General features: G+C 42.7%; 1 protein-coding gene across 9 annotated transcripts in view; it reads right to left on the reverse strand.

Moving 5' to 3' along the window:
• Positions 1-1,201: 1,201 nt before the first annotated feature.
• Positions 1,202-14,460, reverse strand: part of csnk1g2b (casein kinase 1, gamma 2b) — a 47,689-nt gene continuing 34,430 nt past the window's right edge. For 3 of the 9 annotated variants that reach the window (XM_063201562.1, XM_063201559.1, XM_063201560.1), the window contains exons 5-12: positions 14,005-14,239; positions 11,434-11,519; positions 9,207-9,291; positions 8,891-9,039; positions 7,308-7,388; positions 5,749-5,850; positions 4,640-4,746; positions 1,202-3,200 (exon numbers count right to left, since the gene is read on the reverse strand). In XM_063201562.1, the coding sequence (XP_063057632.1) occupies positions 3,146-3,200; positions 4,640-4,746; positions 5,749-5,850; positions 7,308-7,388; positions 8,891-9,039; positions 9,207-9,291; positions 11,434-11,519; positions 14,005-14,239 (900 nt within the window). In that variant the 3' untranslated portion in view covers positions 1,202-3,145. The remainder of the gene's footprint in view (positions 3,201-4,639; positions 4,747-5,748; positions 5,851-7,307; positions 7,389-8,890; positions 9,040-9,206; positions 9,292-11,433; positions 11,520-14,004; positions 14,240-14,460) is intronic. The other 6 variants (XM_063201564.1, XM_063201563.1, XM_063201568.1 and 3 more) reach the window with 3 other exon arrangements.

Consider the following 14,460-nt stretch of genomic DNA (forward strand, 5'->3'; position numbering starts at 1 on the left):
AAGGTACGGTAGGACCATGTAATATTTTTTGTAGTTCATTTCCATAATTAATTCTAGTCAATCACAAATGTTACCTTTTTCCCAAAGGCCTATCACCATCAAATTCTAAACATTCAATATGATTGACTTCATACATGAGGCAAAGTTGCAATACCTACTCTGGCCACCATCCTACATACTTTAAAATCACAGGCTCTCATTGTGGCTATATCACTAGCAAAGGCCTTACTATTAACGAGCAAGACATTTGTGTATACACGCCAATGGCTTTGCTTAACACGCATTATAACTCATATGAGCCTACAAACAGGCATATAATAGTGGCTAACATGTGAATCAAAAGTGTTACCAATAAGATGAATAAAAACTGATTGCAAAGTTCACTACATTGGTGTACTAGTAATCTGCACCAGTGCTCATTGCAGTGAAATTTGCCCTTTGACAAATCCGTGCGAAAACAAATGCTATTATACAAGTTGACTCCCACTGAGATTTAAAGGCTTGAAAAAAAACAGTCATAACCTTTTGTCAGCAATAATGAGGTGTGTGTGCTCATGTGAATCATGCACTCACAAGGTTCATCATTTTGAATTGATGCAGAGAGCTTAAGACTGTTCTCGAGACGGATTAGGGTAGAGTCTGTAATTTTAGTTTTATTTTCGTAATGTATCCTGCCCATTCTCAAATTTGATCATCTCAGGAATATTTACTAAATAATACACTCAAATTCAAAATGGCACAATTCAAAAGGAGAAGATACACCTGCCACATGTATGAAATGTGTACATTGAGTCATAATGACAACGAAATTGATGATGGTGGTAAATATGGCATGCATGGGAAAGCGGTTAGGGCATCAGACTTGTAGCCCAAAGGTTCGTTCGACTCCCAACCCACCAGGTTGGTGTGGGGAGTAATTAATCAGTGTTCTTCTCCATCCTCCTCCTCCATGACTGAAGTACCCTGAGCATGGTACAGTCCCGCCTCACTGCTCCCTTATTGGGGGATGTCTCCTTGCACAGGTGAGGCACATATGCAATTTACTTGTGTGCAGTGTGCTGTGTCACAATGACAATGGGATTTCCCCAGGTGGGCTTTCACTTCACTTTCTCAATATACATGAAAAAAGTTAACATTTGAGAATGGGCAGCATCAATTCTGGAAATAAACTACTAACAAATTACATGCTCCATCTTCAATGAACTGTACAGGTAATATATTTTTTTTTTACTCCCATGAAATCGATCACCCCAGAGCAGAGGACCAAATAACACTCCTGCACAAACATTTGAGATTAGACCAAGTAGAGCATTTTACAGTGATCAAGATGTTCACAGTCCTGCACAAATGCTGGAGGCATAATTATCTGTGTCCAGATTTGAGCATGAAGCAAAATCCAATACAAGACACGCGGCATTAGCAGCAGCAGCAGCTTCAGTCATTGGCAGCAAGCATATTTACATACACATGTCCAGAACCTTGCAGATACTTTATATACTTGCAGTCCACTGAAATCCTGGTCCCCAAAGAGAACCTAAAAGGTTAGATTCTGGAAAGATAGAAAACTAAGTATTACAAATGACCCCCTAATTGTTCCTGCTAGTTCTCCAGATTTACTGATGCGTTTCCACATACAGTACTAGGCGGCATACCAGGCTTAACTGCTGAACGTATATACTATATACTTTGATTGTCAGAGCAGAGACGGAGGCCATGGCAGACAGGTAGGGGAACCTCTTGTAGGATCATGTATTGGATATATATATACACAGGGGCGCGGCCATACATTTGTATGCAGAAGGGGGTAGAGGCAACTGCACGCACACTCACACACACAGCCAGACAGACAGATAGCTTGTAGAGCCTTCATATCACAACCAAACCAGATGAAATGTCATTGCAAGACACTTGCATTGAGCTTTAAACATTTTACTTGGAAAGGCACAAACTATGATTTTCCTGGTAAATTATTCTGAAGTGAGACATAAAAACTGAAAAGACATTTGTTTTCTCGTTTCCTTCTAAATGAACATCTCGGCCCGTGTACAGATTTATCAGCCTTGTGTAGGAATCTTCCTAAATCAGTCTTTATTTAGTTGGTTTCCCGTCTGTTAATTTCAAACCCAGAATTCCACTGTTATTTTGTCTCTTTTTTCCCCAAAAGTGCAACAAGAGGGGAGACTTATATTCGAGGCTCTCCCCATCTTCCACAGTACCTGAGGCCAGTGACTGTGCTACAGAGTCCATTTTGACAGAAAAAGAATGGAAAAATAAAAAACAGAAAAAGAAAAAAATGAATTCCAGAGCACTACAACATTAAGGTAAAAGTTTCTGTTTTGCAACCAAAGGAGACATTTTGAAACCAAACTTCAGATTACATTTACAAAAGGAAAAAAAAAGAAAACAAAAACAAAACAAAAAATAAATGACGAAAAAAAATTAAAATCTTCCAATTGAGGCTGAGATGAACAGCGTCCTGTTGCTTTCTTGATTCTTTGTCATCATAATAGTTCGTTCTTGCCTCCCCAAGTTCCCACATATAAAGGTCTATGCCTAGATCAATCGTCACGCAAACCCTCCCTTCACGTTCTCGTTCGTGCCAACCACAGCCCAACAGTAAATGTTCAGCATGGAATCTAGAATACAACAACTGTTTCAAACAGTATCTCTTTTTTATATTCACGCCACGGTGGTTGTGTATTGTAGTTAATGTTTCTTTTTTCTATTCTTTGTTTTTTTGTTTTTGTTTAAATTTTAACACATTTTCAACCCCTTCCCTCCCCCTTTTTAAACACATGTATTTATGTTGCTGTCTTTATTTTCTCATTGTAAAGGAATAAAAGTCTGTTGTGTTTGCCCGTGGACCAACAACTTTCCTTTTTGCGCTCCGATAGTGTGAGCGCTGATGAAAGATAACGTGAGAAGAGGAACAAAAAAAGAGGTGGGACAGCAGGGGGTATAGGAGGGGTAGTGGGTTGGAGGGCAGGGCAGGGCAGGGAGTGTACTGAAGAGGGGTTGGGGTGGGAGAAGTTTGAGGGGGAAAAGAAAGAGAGAGAAACGGGTGATCTGTGTGTATTTTGCTTCCATTTAAAACTTGACAGTGACCAGAATGTTTTCAAGTTCTCGCCCGACGAGACCCATCTCTTCACTTGTGTCGCTGGAGCGCTTTCCTCTTTCTCCTTTTGAAGAAACAACAGCACCTGCAGAGGCGAAAAACAACAACACACAATTGTCAGGCATTCTCTGAGCGATCAGCACTCAAAATAACCCATAAACCCCATCCATATCGGCTTCAATAAGAGCGTCAAATCCTAGACTACTAGTTTCCCAGTCACCAAACTAGTGGCAGCTAACTGTACTGGATATTCATGTTTGGGTTACCTCTGTGTGTTTTTAATACATGGAAATTGTTCACAAGCTCCAATATTTGTCAGCTAATGGCAAATAGTTTATATGCAATTCTCTTCATGGCATTACTTTTTGTTTGCAAAGCACCCTGGCATTAAACGACTAGAACATTTACACCATAAGTCAAGCTGTGGAGTTCTGAAGGTGACTGCAGAGTCATATATCTGAAAATACATCCCCTGGCGCAAGTGTGTATCGCAATATTCTATTGTGGTGTTTTTTTTTAGCTGACGGGCTGCAGAAGCGGTCAGGAGAGTCTTTGTTCACCCATCAATGACTCATTTAAGCCTGGTGTGACTCGTGAAAGGTGATTAATCAACTTGAAAATGTTTCCTAATTTGCCTTAACATCATCTATAAAAGTAAACAGACATGACTAGGCGTCAACAAAGTCAGAGTGATTCAGAGTGATTAGGATGACAGACAGTAAACCAGTGACCAGCACGTTTTGGTGACTTAAAGCAGATGGTCTTGAGCCTTCTGTCAACAACAGGATGCATGATTTGGCATTGGCATTAAGGGTGTGTCCATTAACTGCCACTCCAAGTGCTCTGAACACACAACAATCAGAGCTCTGACTTAGAAAACCTTTGTAAAGTTCAAACTCTTGTTCATTCATCGAGCGTGAAATAATAGTTTGTTTGTTTTTTCCTTCAAACGATACTGTATTCTTTTTTTCAGAGCTTCAGATTCAAATTATGAATATACCCCAGGACTGGGCTGTTAATTTAGGAAAATGTTTGGTTTTCTGTTTCGCAAAATTACTAATCGGTGACCGGTACTGATAGGGGAGACACTTCAACATCACCCCTAGTTACTCTCAAAGAGGGAAGTTCTTGAACACAAAATGTGGTCTTAGTGGTTTGAAGCCACTCTGCATGACTTTACACTCACTTTAATGACACATGCCACTGTGCCCTGACTATTTAGGGTTACTTATACAAGTCAAGATGCAGGTTCCCCATTTACAGCGCATCATAAGGACATTACAAACCAAATCCCAAAGACTATGCCATCCTGAACAGATTGTCATCACAATTCGTGTCTAAATATGGCATACTTAAAGTTAAACTCCTTGCCAGGGGATCAGAGATATAAATTAGCTTTATAGCCAACTCTGAGAGTGAAAATGTCCTGTACATGGCCCTTGTCAAATAAACCAAACTAAGCTAAATGAAAGTTATTCCCAGTTGTAAATGACCTTTACTGAGGGCAAAGCCTTGGCTACTCACTTTGTATCGTCAGCCACTTCCACCTCAGTGGGGGCGGTGATGGGGGCGTTGGAGTGTCCTGCGGTGGGGTCGTCAGTATTCAGCTCTCCATTTGTCGAGCTCATCACCTGCAGACACGTGCACATACACATACACGGCTCAAGTCTCAGGACTGCACCCTCAGAGCAGGAAGATGAAAACATTAAAGGTAAGAAAAGACAGGAGACAGAGAGAGATCAAGAGTGGAACAGAGGCGAAAAGGAGGTAGATAAATGTAATAAAAGACAGAGATTGATAAAACACCCTCTAAAAACAAATATGACAAAAGCAGAATGATTATTCAGAGTACACCTAATCCTTGGGATTTTCAAAGGACTGTTGAAATGAACGCGTCAGTTGGGCCTTTTGCTTGTGGATGAAATGATGTCAGGTGCAGTTCCCACATTGGACACAAGGTGGCACATGAGTCCTGTTGATCATGAGGCCAGTGGAGCCATGATGTCTTCTCTCTCTCAGGAGCTAAACTAGGACCTCCCACTTTTATCAGGCCATCATCCTCTCTCTTCTAAACCCCTATTCACAGTTCCGCTGACAATGAATTCTCAATAGGAGTTTAGAGAGTGGTGATGTTCTCAACAAAATTAATTTGTTTTCTTTCAGATTTATCACTGCTACTTCCTGCTACTTCCTCAGGTGTGCTGTACTGGCATAGAGTGGCCTGTACAGAAGTGGGTGAACATTTCATCTCCATGGAAATGAACTATGGATCTCTAGCGCCTGTGTCTCAGGGCTGAAGCGTGTTAGGCGGTGCACTGCTAAGTTAAGAACTGACAGCAAAAAGGCAATGGAAAAAAAAGAGCGAAAAGAATGAAAGGTACAGAATGAAGGAAATTAAAGACAGAAAGACAGGAAACACTGTAACAAGTGAAATTGTGGGATGAAGGCAAACACAAAATGGACAGAGAAAGAAAGCAAAAGTCAGTGACAAAGTGTGGAGCGAGACAATAAAAAGGTGGGCTTTTTGTGAAAGCATTGTGTGTTTGGGATATATAGAGAGGGAAAAAAAAGAAAAAACGAATGCAAAAATGAGTGAATGAACAAAGCCATGCAGCGCCATGCGCAAGCAGTACCTGCACTGAGCCCCCCAGCCTATCAGCTGTGAGATGCGACCCCAGCGTCTCCTTAATGGTCACTGGAGTGGGCTGAGACTCACTTCCTCTGGGCTCGGGCGACTGACCAACAGCACAGTGGGATGAGAATTACGGGGGCGGGCAGGGCAGGAGAGGGCAAGGGCGCGGGAGGGCGGGCGGTGTGGCGGGAGGTGGGGGGTGCAACAAAGAGGAGGGGGAGGAGGGGTGGGGGCAAAGAGGAGAGGGGTTTAGGGGGATAAATGAATAAACAAACAAACAAAAAACAAAAAATTACAGGAGACATTTCACATGCAGAAGCAGGCTTGTTATTTACGACTAGGGCTAACAAAGAAGAGACGTTGAAAAGACGAGAAATAGAGGTAGGGGGATTGGCGAATGAGAAAAACTAAAACAAAACAAACACAACAACAAAAACCAACAAACCCACAGTAAAACATACAGAAACAATGAGGAAGTTTTTGTCTGGAGGTTCCTTTACTGCGCAACGTGAAAAAGAAAGGTCCTTGAGAGACTCAAAAAGGTCTACGAAGGCCTCAAGGCTCTCCTAGGACTGGGTCAGGGTTGAGACCTGAAGCTCAGATCGCAGTGCCAACATTATGCCAATTTAGCCAGGCGTGTCTGGTATATGTTTGATACAAAGTCCCTTCAAATCGATCTGCTGGGCCATTCCAAAGATCAGCTTCCAAAGAAATTTTTATGCAGTTCCTTCACTGGCCGTGCACTTTGTGACAATAGGCACGTTGGAGTGGTTATCAGGCTAATACGATAAAAAATAATTGTGGAACATGCAATTCAGAATGGAAGTTTACAAGCTCTTTGAAGATGCTGGGACTGATTAAATTCAGAAAAATGATAAGAGGCACAGTCCAACGCAAGGAGTCCCAAACTTCAGAGATAAGGCTGCTGTGTCTCCTCCTGACCACACGTGGGCTTGGGACGCTACCCGTGTCATTACCTCTGGTTGCCAGACTCCAGTGCATAGGAAGTGGAGGAGGATAATGAGGGATACTCGTGTGTATAGAAGAGGATAACAATCATGGCAAGAGTGTGTGTGTGTGTGTGTGTGTGTGTGTGTGTGTGTGTGTGGTCTACTTGAGAGGGTACATGCCAGCCAAACACTGCTGCAATCTGTGTGCGACAAAGTAGCAATGGTCATTCATCAAGCGGCGAGAGCACGGCTGGCCAAGGGGCAATTGAGGGCAAACACGGACTCGGAAGATAAAGCAAAAAGGGAGACGGAGGCGGGGGACGGAGACATAGACGGACACATAGACAATCAGAGAAGGAGAGGGAGAGAGAGGGAGGGATAGAGGAAATGGAGGTTTTAAAGGGAGACGCCCCAGGGCAGGGATGAGAGGGAACTGGGGAGCATCTGAGAAGCTGATGAAGGATAATGGGACAGGTGGGGCAAAATAGGTAGGCTGCTGTTGGCAGGCATGCGTGCATAATACTCTGTGTGTGCGTGTGCGTGTGCGTGTGCGTGTGTGTGAGACAGGTAGCCAGAAGGAGAGAGGGCTGTGCTGTATGGGCCTGCTCACCTGGTTTTTGGTCTGCTGTTGTGCTTTGTCCCTGCTGCTGGGCTGGGGCGTGTCGCTCGGGATGGGGCCGATGGGTGTGGGCTGTGTTGGCACAAAACACAAAGTCAGAGTGAGTCATCGGCACGTCAGCAGCAGGCTCAAGACCCAGTCGCTCCACAGAGACCTCACCAGAGCTACGCCACTCGGCCACCAGTAGCGGGCAGGAGGTGAGAGCAGAGGGGAGGATAGGAGGCGAGAGCAGAGGAGAGGATAGCGGAGGAGATGAGAGGAGAGGAGATGAGAGGAGAGGAGAGGAGAGGAGAGGAGAGGAGAGGAGAGGAGAGGAGAGGAGAGGAGAGGGCAACCAAAATTCTACTTTAACACTCTCAAAGGAGAACTCCAGCGCAAAAGTATTGGCTGGCTGAAAACAACTATGAGTCTATTTGGACTCGGAGTCTGCTCAGGGTGCTGCTTATTTGTCTCGATTTGCCCCCTTGCCTGATGTTAAACCTTGCAATAACTCTTTAGAGTTTGTTCCACACCACATTTACCACTGAAAGGTAAGTAAAAATGGGTCTTAGTTTAGCAGTATACTACAAAACTAGGGATGGGTAAAAAATACATTTAGCAAAGTGTTTTTATAAATTGCCTCTCCTTCACAAAATAAAAACTGTGTTAACTAGAGTTAACAATTTTTTTTACATGGTAGCAAAAAAAATGTTCTACCCAATCAAACAAGGTGATTAGTAGCAACACCCTTTCACATGAGGAACTTAGGCGGCATTATATATGAACTTTATTACAGGCTCTAGGCCCAATAGGAAGACACATCATATTATACATAAAAAAACACTAACATATAAAATAGGCAGGAAAAGAAAAGGAAGAAAAAAAACAACAAGCAATAATGCCTAAGCATATACAAACGTATCTGTCATGACAGTCTTAAAAGGCAGCCATACCAATGCTTCCACATATATGATTGATATCGGATAGAGCTGCATCTGGAGCTTGTTAGGATCATTATAATACGTTTTTTAGACTTATCCAGACGGCACATGAACTTAAACATTAGATTCCTCAAGAGACCAGGTAAAGTACAAAGTCCTGAGTCACAAAATAATTTACTAGCACTGGAACTCCTAGGCTTTTTCAGCAATATCCTCAGACAGTCATTATATGCCACGTGGAGTTTGCGCAATGTTTCTTTTTTGTAGGTGACCCATAATGAGGCTGCATACATAGGGCTACAGTAGGCACGATACAAGCTTATTTTCACATCATCAGAACAGTGGTGAAATTTTCTTACCAACATGTTTGCTTGGACATACAACATTCGTCTCTGCCTATACATGTCAGCATCATCCTCTAGCTTATCAGTGATGATGTGCCCAAGATATTTTGTGCTGCTTGATACACATATAGGTTGTCCTGACAGGTAAAACATTGGGAAGGGCACTTTATGGTCCTCCTTGGCTCTACATATTGTTTTGACTGGGTGTTAAATCGTTCCATTTTCCCCTACAACGCTGCATGTTTGTTAAGGGGATTTAAGGCTGAGTTAAAAAAAAAGAAGAGAGAAAAAAAAGCAAAGAGGCACTTACGAGTGGCTTGCCGACCCAGTCATATTCGTAATCAAAGACATAGCCGTTTCTGTCAAACAGGTCAGTGAAGAGCTTCCGCAGGTAATCATAGTCAGGCTTCTCAAAGAAGTCGAGCCGCCGCACGTAGCGCAGGTAAGTGGCCATCTCTTCTGCAGAGAGGGGTTAGGGGGAAAAGTGTACACACACACACACACACGCGCGCACACGCGCACACACACACGAGAGAATAGTGTTACACTTGGCTTGGGTTGCAATTCAAAAGAAGGGTTTAACCATGACGGCAGCACATTTGCTGGAAGCCAAGAAAGCCTCTGACCTGGGAAACTTTCGCAGAGCACCTCAATCGGAGTGGCCCTCTTGGTGTCTCCGATCTTCTGGTAGCGCTCCTTCAGCGTGTCCGCCTGCCAGGCAGAGAGCACGTAAAGCGTTAGAGGAGGAAGAAAACTATATATATATATACATACATACACACACAATATACATACATACACATAATAATATATTTTATTGTATTATATAATGTTACATTATAACATAATATAATACAAGACAATATAATATATGATATTAGGTATTTTAGGAAGGAAACAATATATTTTAGGGGCATTTATTCACAGGAATGTGTGAGAATGAGACAGGAAATTAGTGGGAGAGATGGGGAAGGATCAGGAAATGGCCGCGGACCGGACTCGAACGCGGGTCCCCAGATTTATTGTATATGGTATAGCACCTTGGCCCACCGAGCCATGACGTAACGTAACCAGGAAAAAATACATACTGGAGAACAGTTACAGCAGGTAAACAGAAGCAGGGGGTAGTGAGTGGCAACCAAACAAAATGATGGGGGGGAAACATTTGCATCAACCAAGCAGTGTTGTCTTTCTAAAATCTTAAGAGAGCAACATGTTGGGCCTTTCTATCCTTTTTTGGCAACCAAACAACAGAAATGTACAAAAACACAAGTCATTTAAGTGTCAGAAAGGTAAGGAGGAATCAAAACGGCAAAATAAAAATCTGCTGAATGCAGCTAAGACTCAGATCCCCAGAGTTTGTTATTCAGCATTGAGATTCTTAAACCAGCTGGGGGAGGCAAACAAGAAATGGGGACAACATTTTGCCCGAGGCAAATCCATATTAAAAACAACAACAACAACAAAAAACTCAGGTTTTTTTTTTTGTTGGATGATGAGGGTGGACTGCGCTTTAAAAAAAAAAAAAAAAAAGAGGATGCAAAGCAAATGCAGCTGAGTGGATGGTGATGGTGATGAATGGAAGTGTTCCATGTGGTGCTGCAGTACTGCCCTTCCACAGCAGTGGAGTCATGATCCCAGTTTATGCTGAATGCAAGGGACGTGCACACCAACACACACACATAGCACCAGGTGCTGCATCAGCACTACAGCACGACCTCGGCAGAGAGGGCCAGAGCTGCCCTGTGTGGGAAACGGTGCAATGCATGGGTATATGTGGGCTGTGTGTGCTTGTGTGTGAATATAGTTAAAGAGGGGGTGTTCTGTGTGCGTTTATAGAAGATGCACACACACCATACTGCCCTATAAATGTGTATGTTCAGAATAATAGCATGACTGTGTGTGTGTGTGTGTGTGTGTGTGTGTGTGTGTGTGTGTGTGTGTGTGTGTGTGTGTGTGTGTGTGTGTGTGTGTGTGTGTGTGTGTGTGTGTGTGTGTGTGTGTGTGTGTGTGTGTGCACGTGTGGTCATCTCTCATACCAATGTTTGCTAGAACCTGTTATTGAGATGTGCATTTGAAAACCTGTATGTGCAAGTGGGATGTTCCCATTCAGAAGCTCCCAGCGGAGCTCATTCAACACATGCATATGCACACACATCATGGGAATGAAGAAATTGAAAGCTTTGGGGAATGAAAAAAGAAGACCAGCACTCCGACGCGGACATGAAGGGGAAAGGGATGAAGGGACAAAAGATGAAACAGTGAAAAGAGTGGAACTGCTCGAATTCACTCTCAGAGACTGCAGTGAGAGGGACCAATTACACACATCTGTTTGTGTGTGTGTGTGTGTGTGTGTGTGTGTGTGTGTGTGTGTGTGTGTGTGTGTGTGTGTGTGTATTCTTCCGACAGCTCTAACAAAGCTAAGTCGCTTGCAAGGAAGAGTACAGTAATTAGCAGTGCACTGCCCTCCCACTAAGCAGAGAGCTTCACATTAGTTAATTATTTAGCCAGTGTGCCATCGCACAGATAAGCTGAGCGTTGCCGTTACCAATGGCTGAGAGGAAAGGGCCATTACCAACTGTGGAAACTGCTGTGTGCATGCATGGGTGTTTTTGTGTGTGTGTGTGTGTGTGTGTGTGTGTGTGTGTGTGTGTGTGTGTGTGTGTGTGGCGTTCATGTGTATTTGTGTACATACGGGCACGTGTGTATTTGTGTACCTGGCCTGCGAGCATGTGTGTGTTCCCTGGTATGCAGATGTGTGCGTGCCCGTGCATGTTCACACAAGTGTGTGTGTGTGTGTGTGTGTGTGTGTGTGTGTGTGTGTGTGTGCGAGCGTCTAAACGGAGCAGTTACCTTCAGGCCTTGCCATGGCAGACTCCCTCGCAGGAAGTACATGAACATGTGACCCAGAGCCTCCAGATCATCCCTTCTGCTTTGCTCTGTGAAGACAACAAGACAATATTAATGACAAAGTTGAAGGAAATTACGCATTGTGCACTACACAAACATGGTTAAAAGACAGATTAGGTGCTGCGCTCTTGTAGAGTTGTAAAACCAGTTCGCTGAATACGCATCAATCACTACAGCGCGTTCCAAATTATTATGCAAATTACATTTTTCACAGATCTTCCTAAATAGTCAATATAAACAACAGACATAACATTTTTCAGCATCATTAGCCATTAGAGTGCAAATCAAATGCTTTTGAATGAACCTTCCAATGATGGTATTTTTAAACATTTTTTTCATATAGTTATCATGGTATTTTTAAACATTTTTTTAAAATACAGTTATCATTAAATGTTCATTCAAAAACATTTGACTTGTAATCTAATGGTTGATGACATGAAAATGAAAAGGACTTGTCATTTATACTGATTCTTCGGTGAAACCAGTGAAAAATGTAATTTGCATAATAATTTGGAAACCGGTGTATTCATTTGGATTTTAACCCAACTTACAAAGAAGATGCATTGTATTGGAACCCCAGCAAGTTGAGGAGAGGAATTCAGTACCATTATACTTGATCTACCTGGACAGATGGTAAAAACGCAAGGAAACAAAAAGCAAAACAAACACAACACACCTCGACAGCATTTTCTGCTGTTCACAAAACACAAGCGGGAACAAAAAAATCCTTTATGTTCAGATGATACACTGGCGTACCTCTTTGCTTCAGGCATTGTTGACACAAAACAGAGTAACCCTCCCTTCCATTTCCTTATACATTTATTGCCAGCCCCCTTATGACCCATGAGAACAAGCAGAAGACGTTTTTCATTTCATGTTTTGGGCTTCTTCTCTCCACTTCCCCTTCCTCTATTGACTCTCTCTGTATGCATTTGTATGCATGTACTGTACTACATTTATACATGTACTGCATGTCTTTGCAAATGAAGAAAAGTACTACATAAAATGTTAAAGATCATTCTTATAATCATCCTTCTATGATGATATATCATTCTTATAATCATCCTTCTATGATGATATATCATTCTTATTGTCTTAATATCATCATCATGATCATTATTGTTGTTTGACAGGTGATGTGGCACAGTACACTAAGGCACCCGTCCATTAATGGGCTTGAATGCCCTTAGGGACCCAAGTTCGAGTCTGGCCTGAATCATTTCCCAGCCCTACCCCACCTCGCTCTCCGACTGCCATACTCTCTACTGTCCCATCCTAAATAAAGGAACAAAAAGCCCATAAAATATATTTCTAAATTATTATTGTTATTGGGCACATGATAATTCAGTGGGCTAAGGCATCATACCATTACACTTGGATCTGATTCCTACCTGAGGTCATTTCCCAACCCTAACTTCTCTCCCAGTCTCTTCCGGTCATAATCTCTACCAGAGATATTCTATAGAGATATGCCAACATAATAGGTTTCTATGGGCACCTAACGCGACCAGGTTCCGGTCTGCCTAAAGGGGCGTGTCATAATACTCCTACAATGAATAGAACAGTCCTTAGGGCTGCCTAGGTCTGCCTAAAGGGGGGCCATAATAGAACCAGGAAACAATGGGCCAATGGAACCTCTCTCGCTCTACTCTCTCTGATCTCTACTGTCCCCCATCCTCATTAACCCTTTTTAGCCTGATGCTGTGTATTGATCTTTGGCGCGTGGAGCGACATACACGCTGCATTCAGGCTCTTGACATTTGAGTATTTTTTTTATTAAAAATGTGGGTATGTTGGAGTTGAATGAACTCATTTTAATGCAACATGCGGGTCATAACTTTCAAATGCACCTTATTTCATGTTTTTATGTGCTTAGGAAGCGGAGATATTTACAGGGTTCCCAGTCTAATTCATATATAAAATTCCATGATTTTCCATGACTTTCCAGAGCCAAAACAACAGAATTTCCATGACCATTTCGGTAAAAAGAAATTACGTTAAAAAGTTTTTTAAAGTGTGAAAACTGAAGATTATCTTCACCCCTAGAGCCGACACGGAGCCACCGCCAGACTGTGCCAGATAGTGGGCTCATTGCATTCCAAAATGTTGCACATTACAGCGCAAAACTAAACCGTCTCTGGTGAAGCGTTGTAGTATAACCAGTAAGAAACAAAATGTTACGCACCAAACAAAAAAGTTTTTACTTTTACACAACTGTTAAGAAAATTCCATGATATTCCATTACTGTGCATGCAAAATGGCAAAATTCCATGACATTCCATGACTGGAAAAACGTTTATGAAATTCCATGATATTTCAAAAATGCCATGACAAGTGAGAACCCTGTATTTAAGTTTCAATAGGCAGAGGGCTCCCTTTTCCCAAAAAGGGCTTAGGCATTCAGCAGGCGTTTTTGCAGGTGCCATAGGCTAAAATGGGTTAAAAGGCACAAAAAGCCCATGAAAATAAATAAATAAATAAAAGGTGATTTTTGTTTGTGGAGGCAAGGCTGACCTTTGCCCAGGTGCGTGTTGATGCTCATGTATCTGGCCGTGCCCGTCAGGCTCTTGTGCTCCCGGTATGGGATGTGTTTTTTGGTCTCGGGGTCGATGTATTCTTTGGCCAGGCCGAAGTCGATGATGTGGATGGTGTGCTGCCGCTTGCTGCCCGGCCGCCCCACCAGGAAGTTCTCGGGCTTCACGTCGCGGTAGATCAGGCTTCTGGTGTGGACGTACTCCATCCGCGTTATCTAGAAGAGAGGGGTACGAGATAGTGAGAAGATAGATGGCAAGGGTTATTGCATGTGTTCTCTAATGTTTACTCAATAGTTCCTGTTAAAGGGATGTTTGTGTTTGGCATTGCGGCGCTAACAACAGCAATAAAAGTGATCACCTCATTGTGCAGTGAAGACTGATTAGTGTGAACTCCCTTTAGACCTTGTGTGCGTGTGCATGTGTGTGTGTGTGTGTG

This window comes from Engraulis encrasicolus, chromosome 6 (assembly GCF_034702125.1).
Source record: "Engraulis encrasicolus isolate BLACKSEA-1 chromosome 6, IST_EnEncr_1.0, whole genome shotgun sequence".
Taxonomy (NCBI): domain Eukaryota; kingdom Metazoa; phylum Chordata; class Actinopteri; order Clupeiformes; family Engraulidae; genus Engraulis; species Engraulis encrasicolus.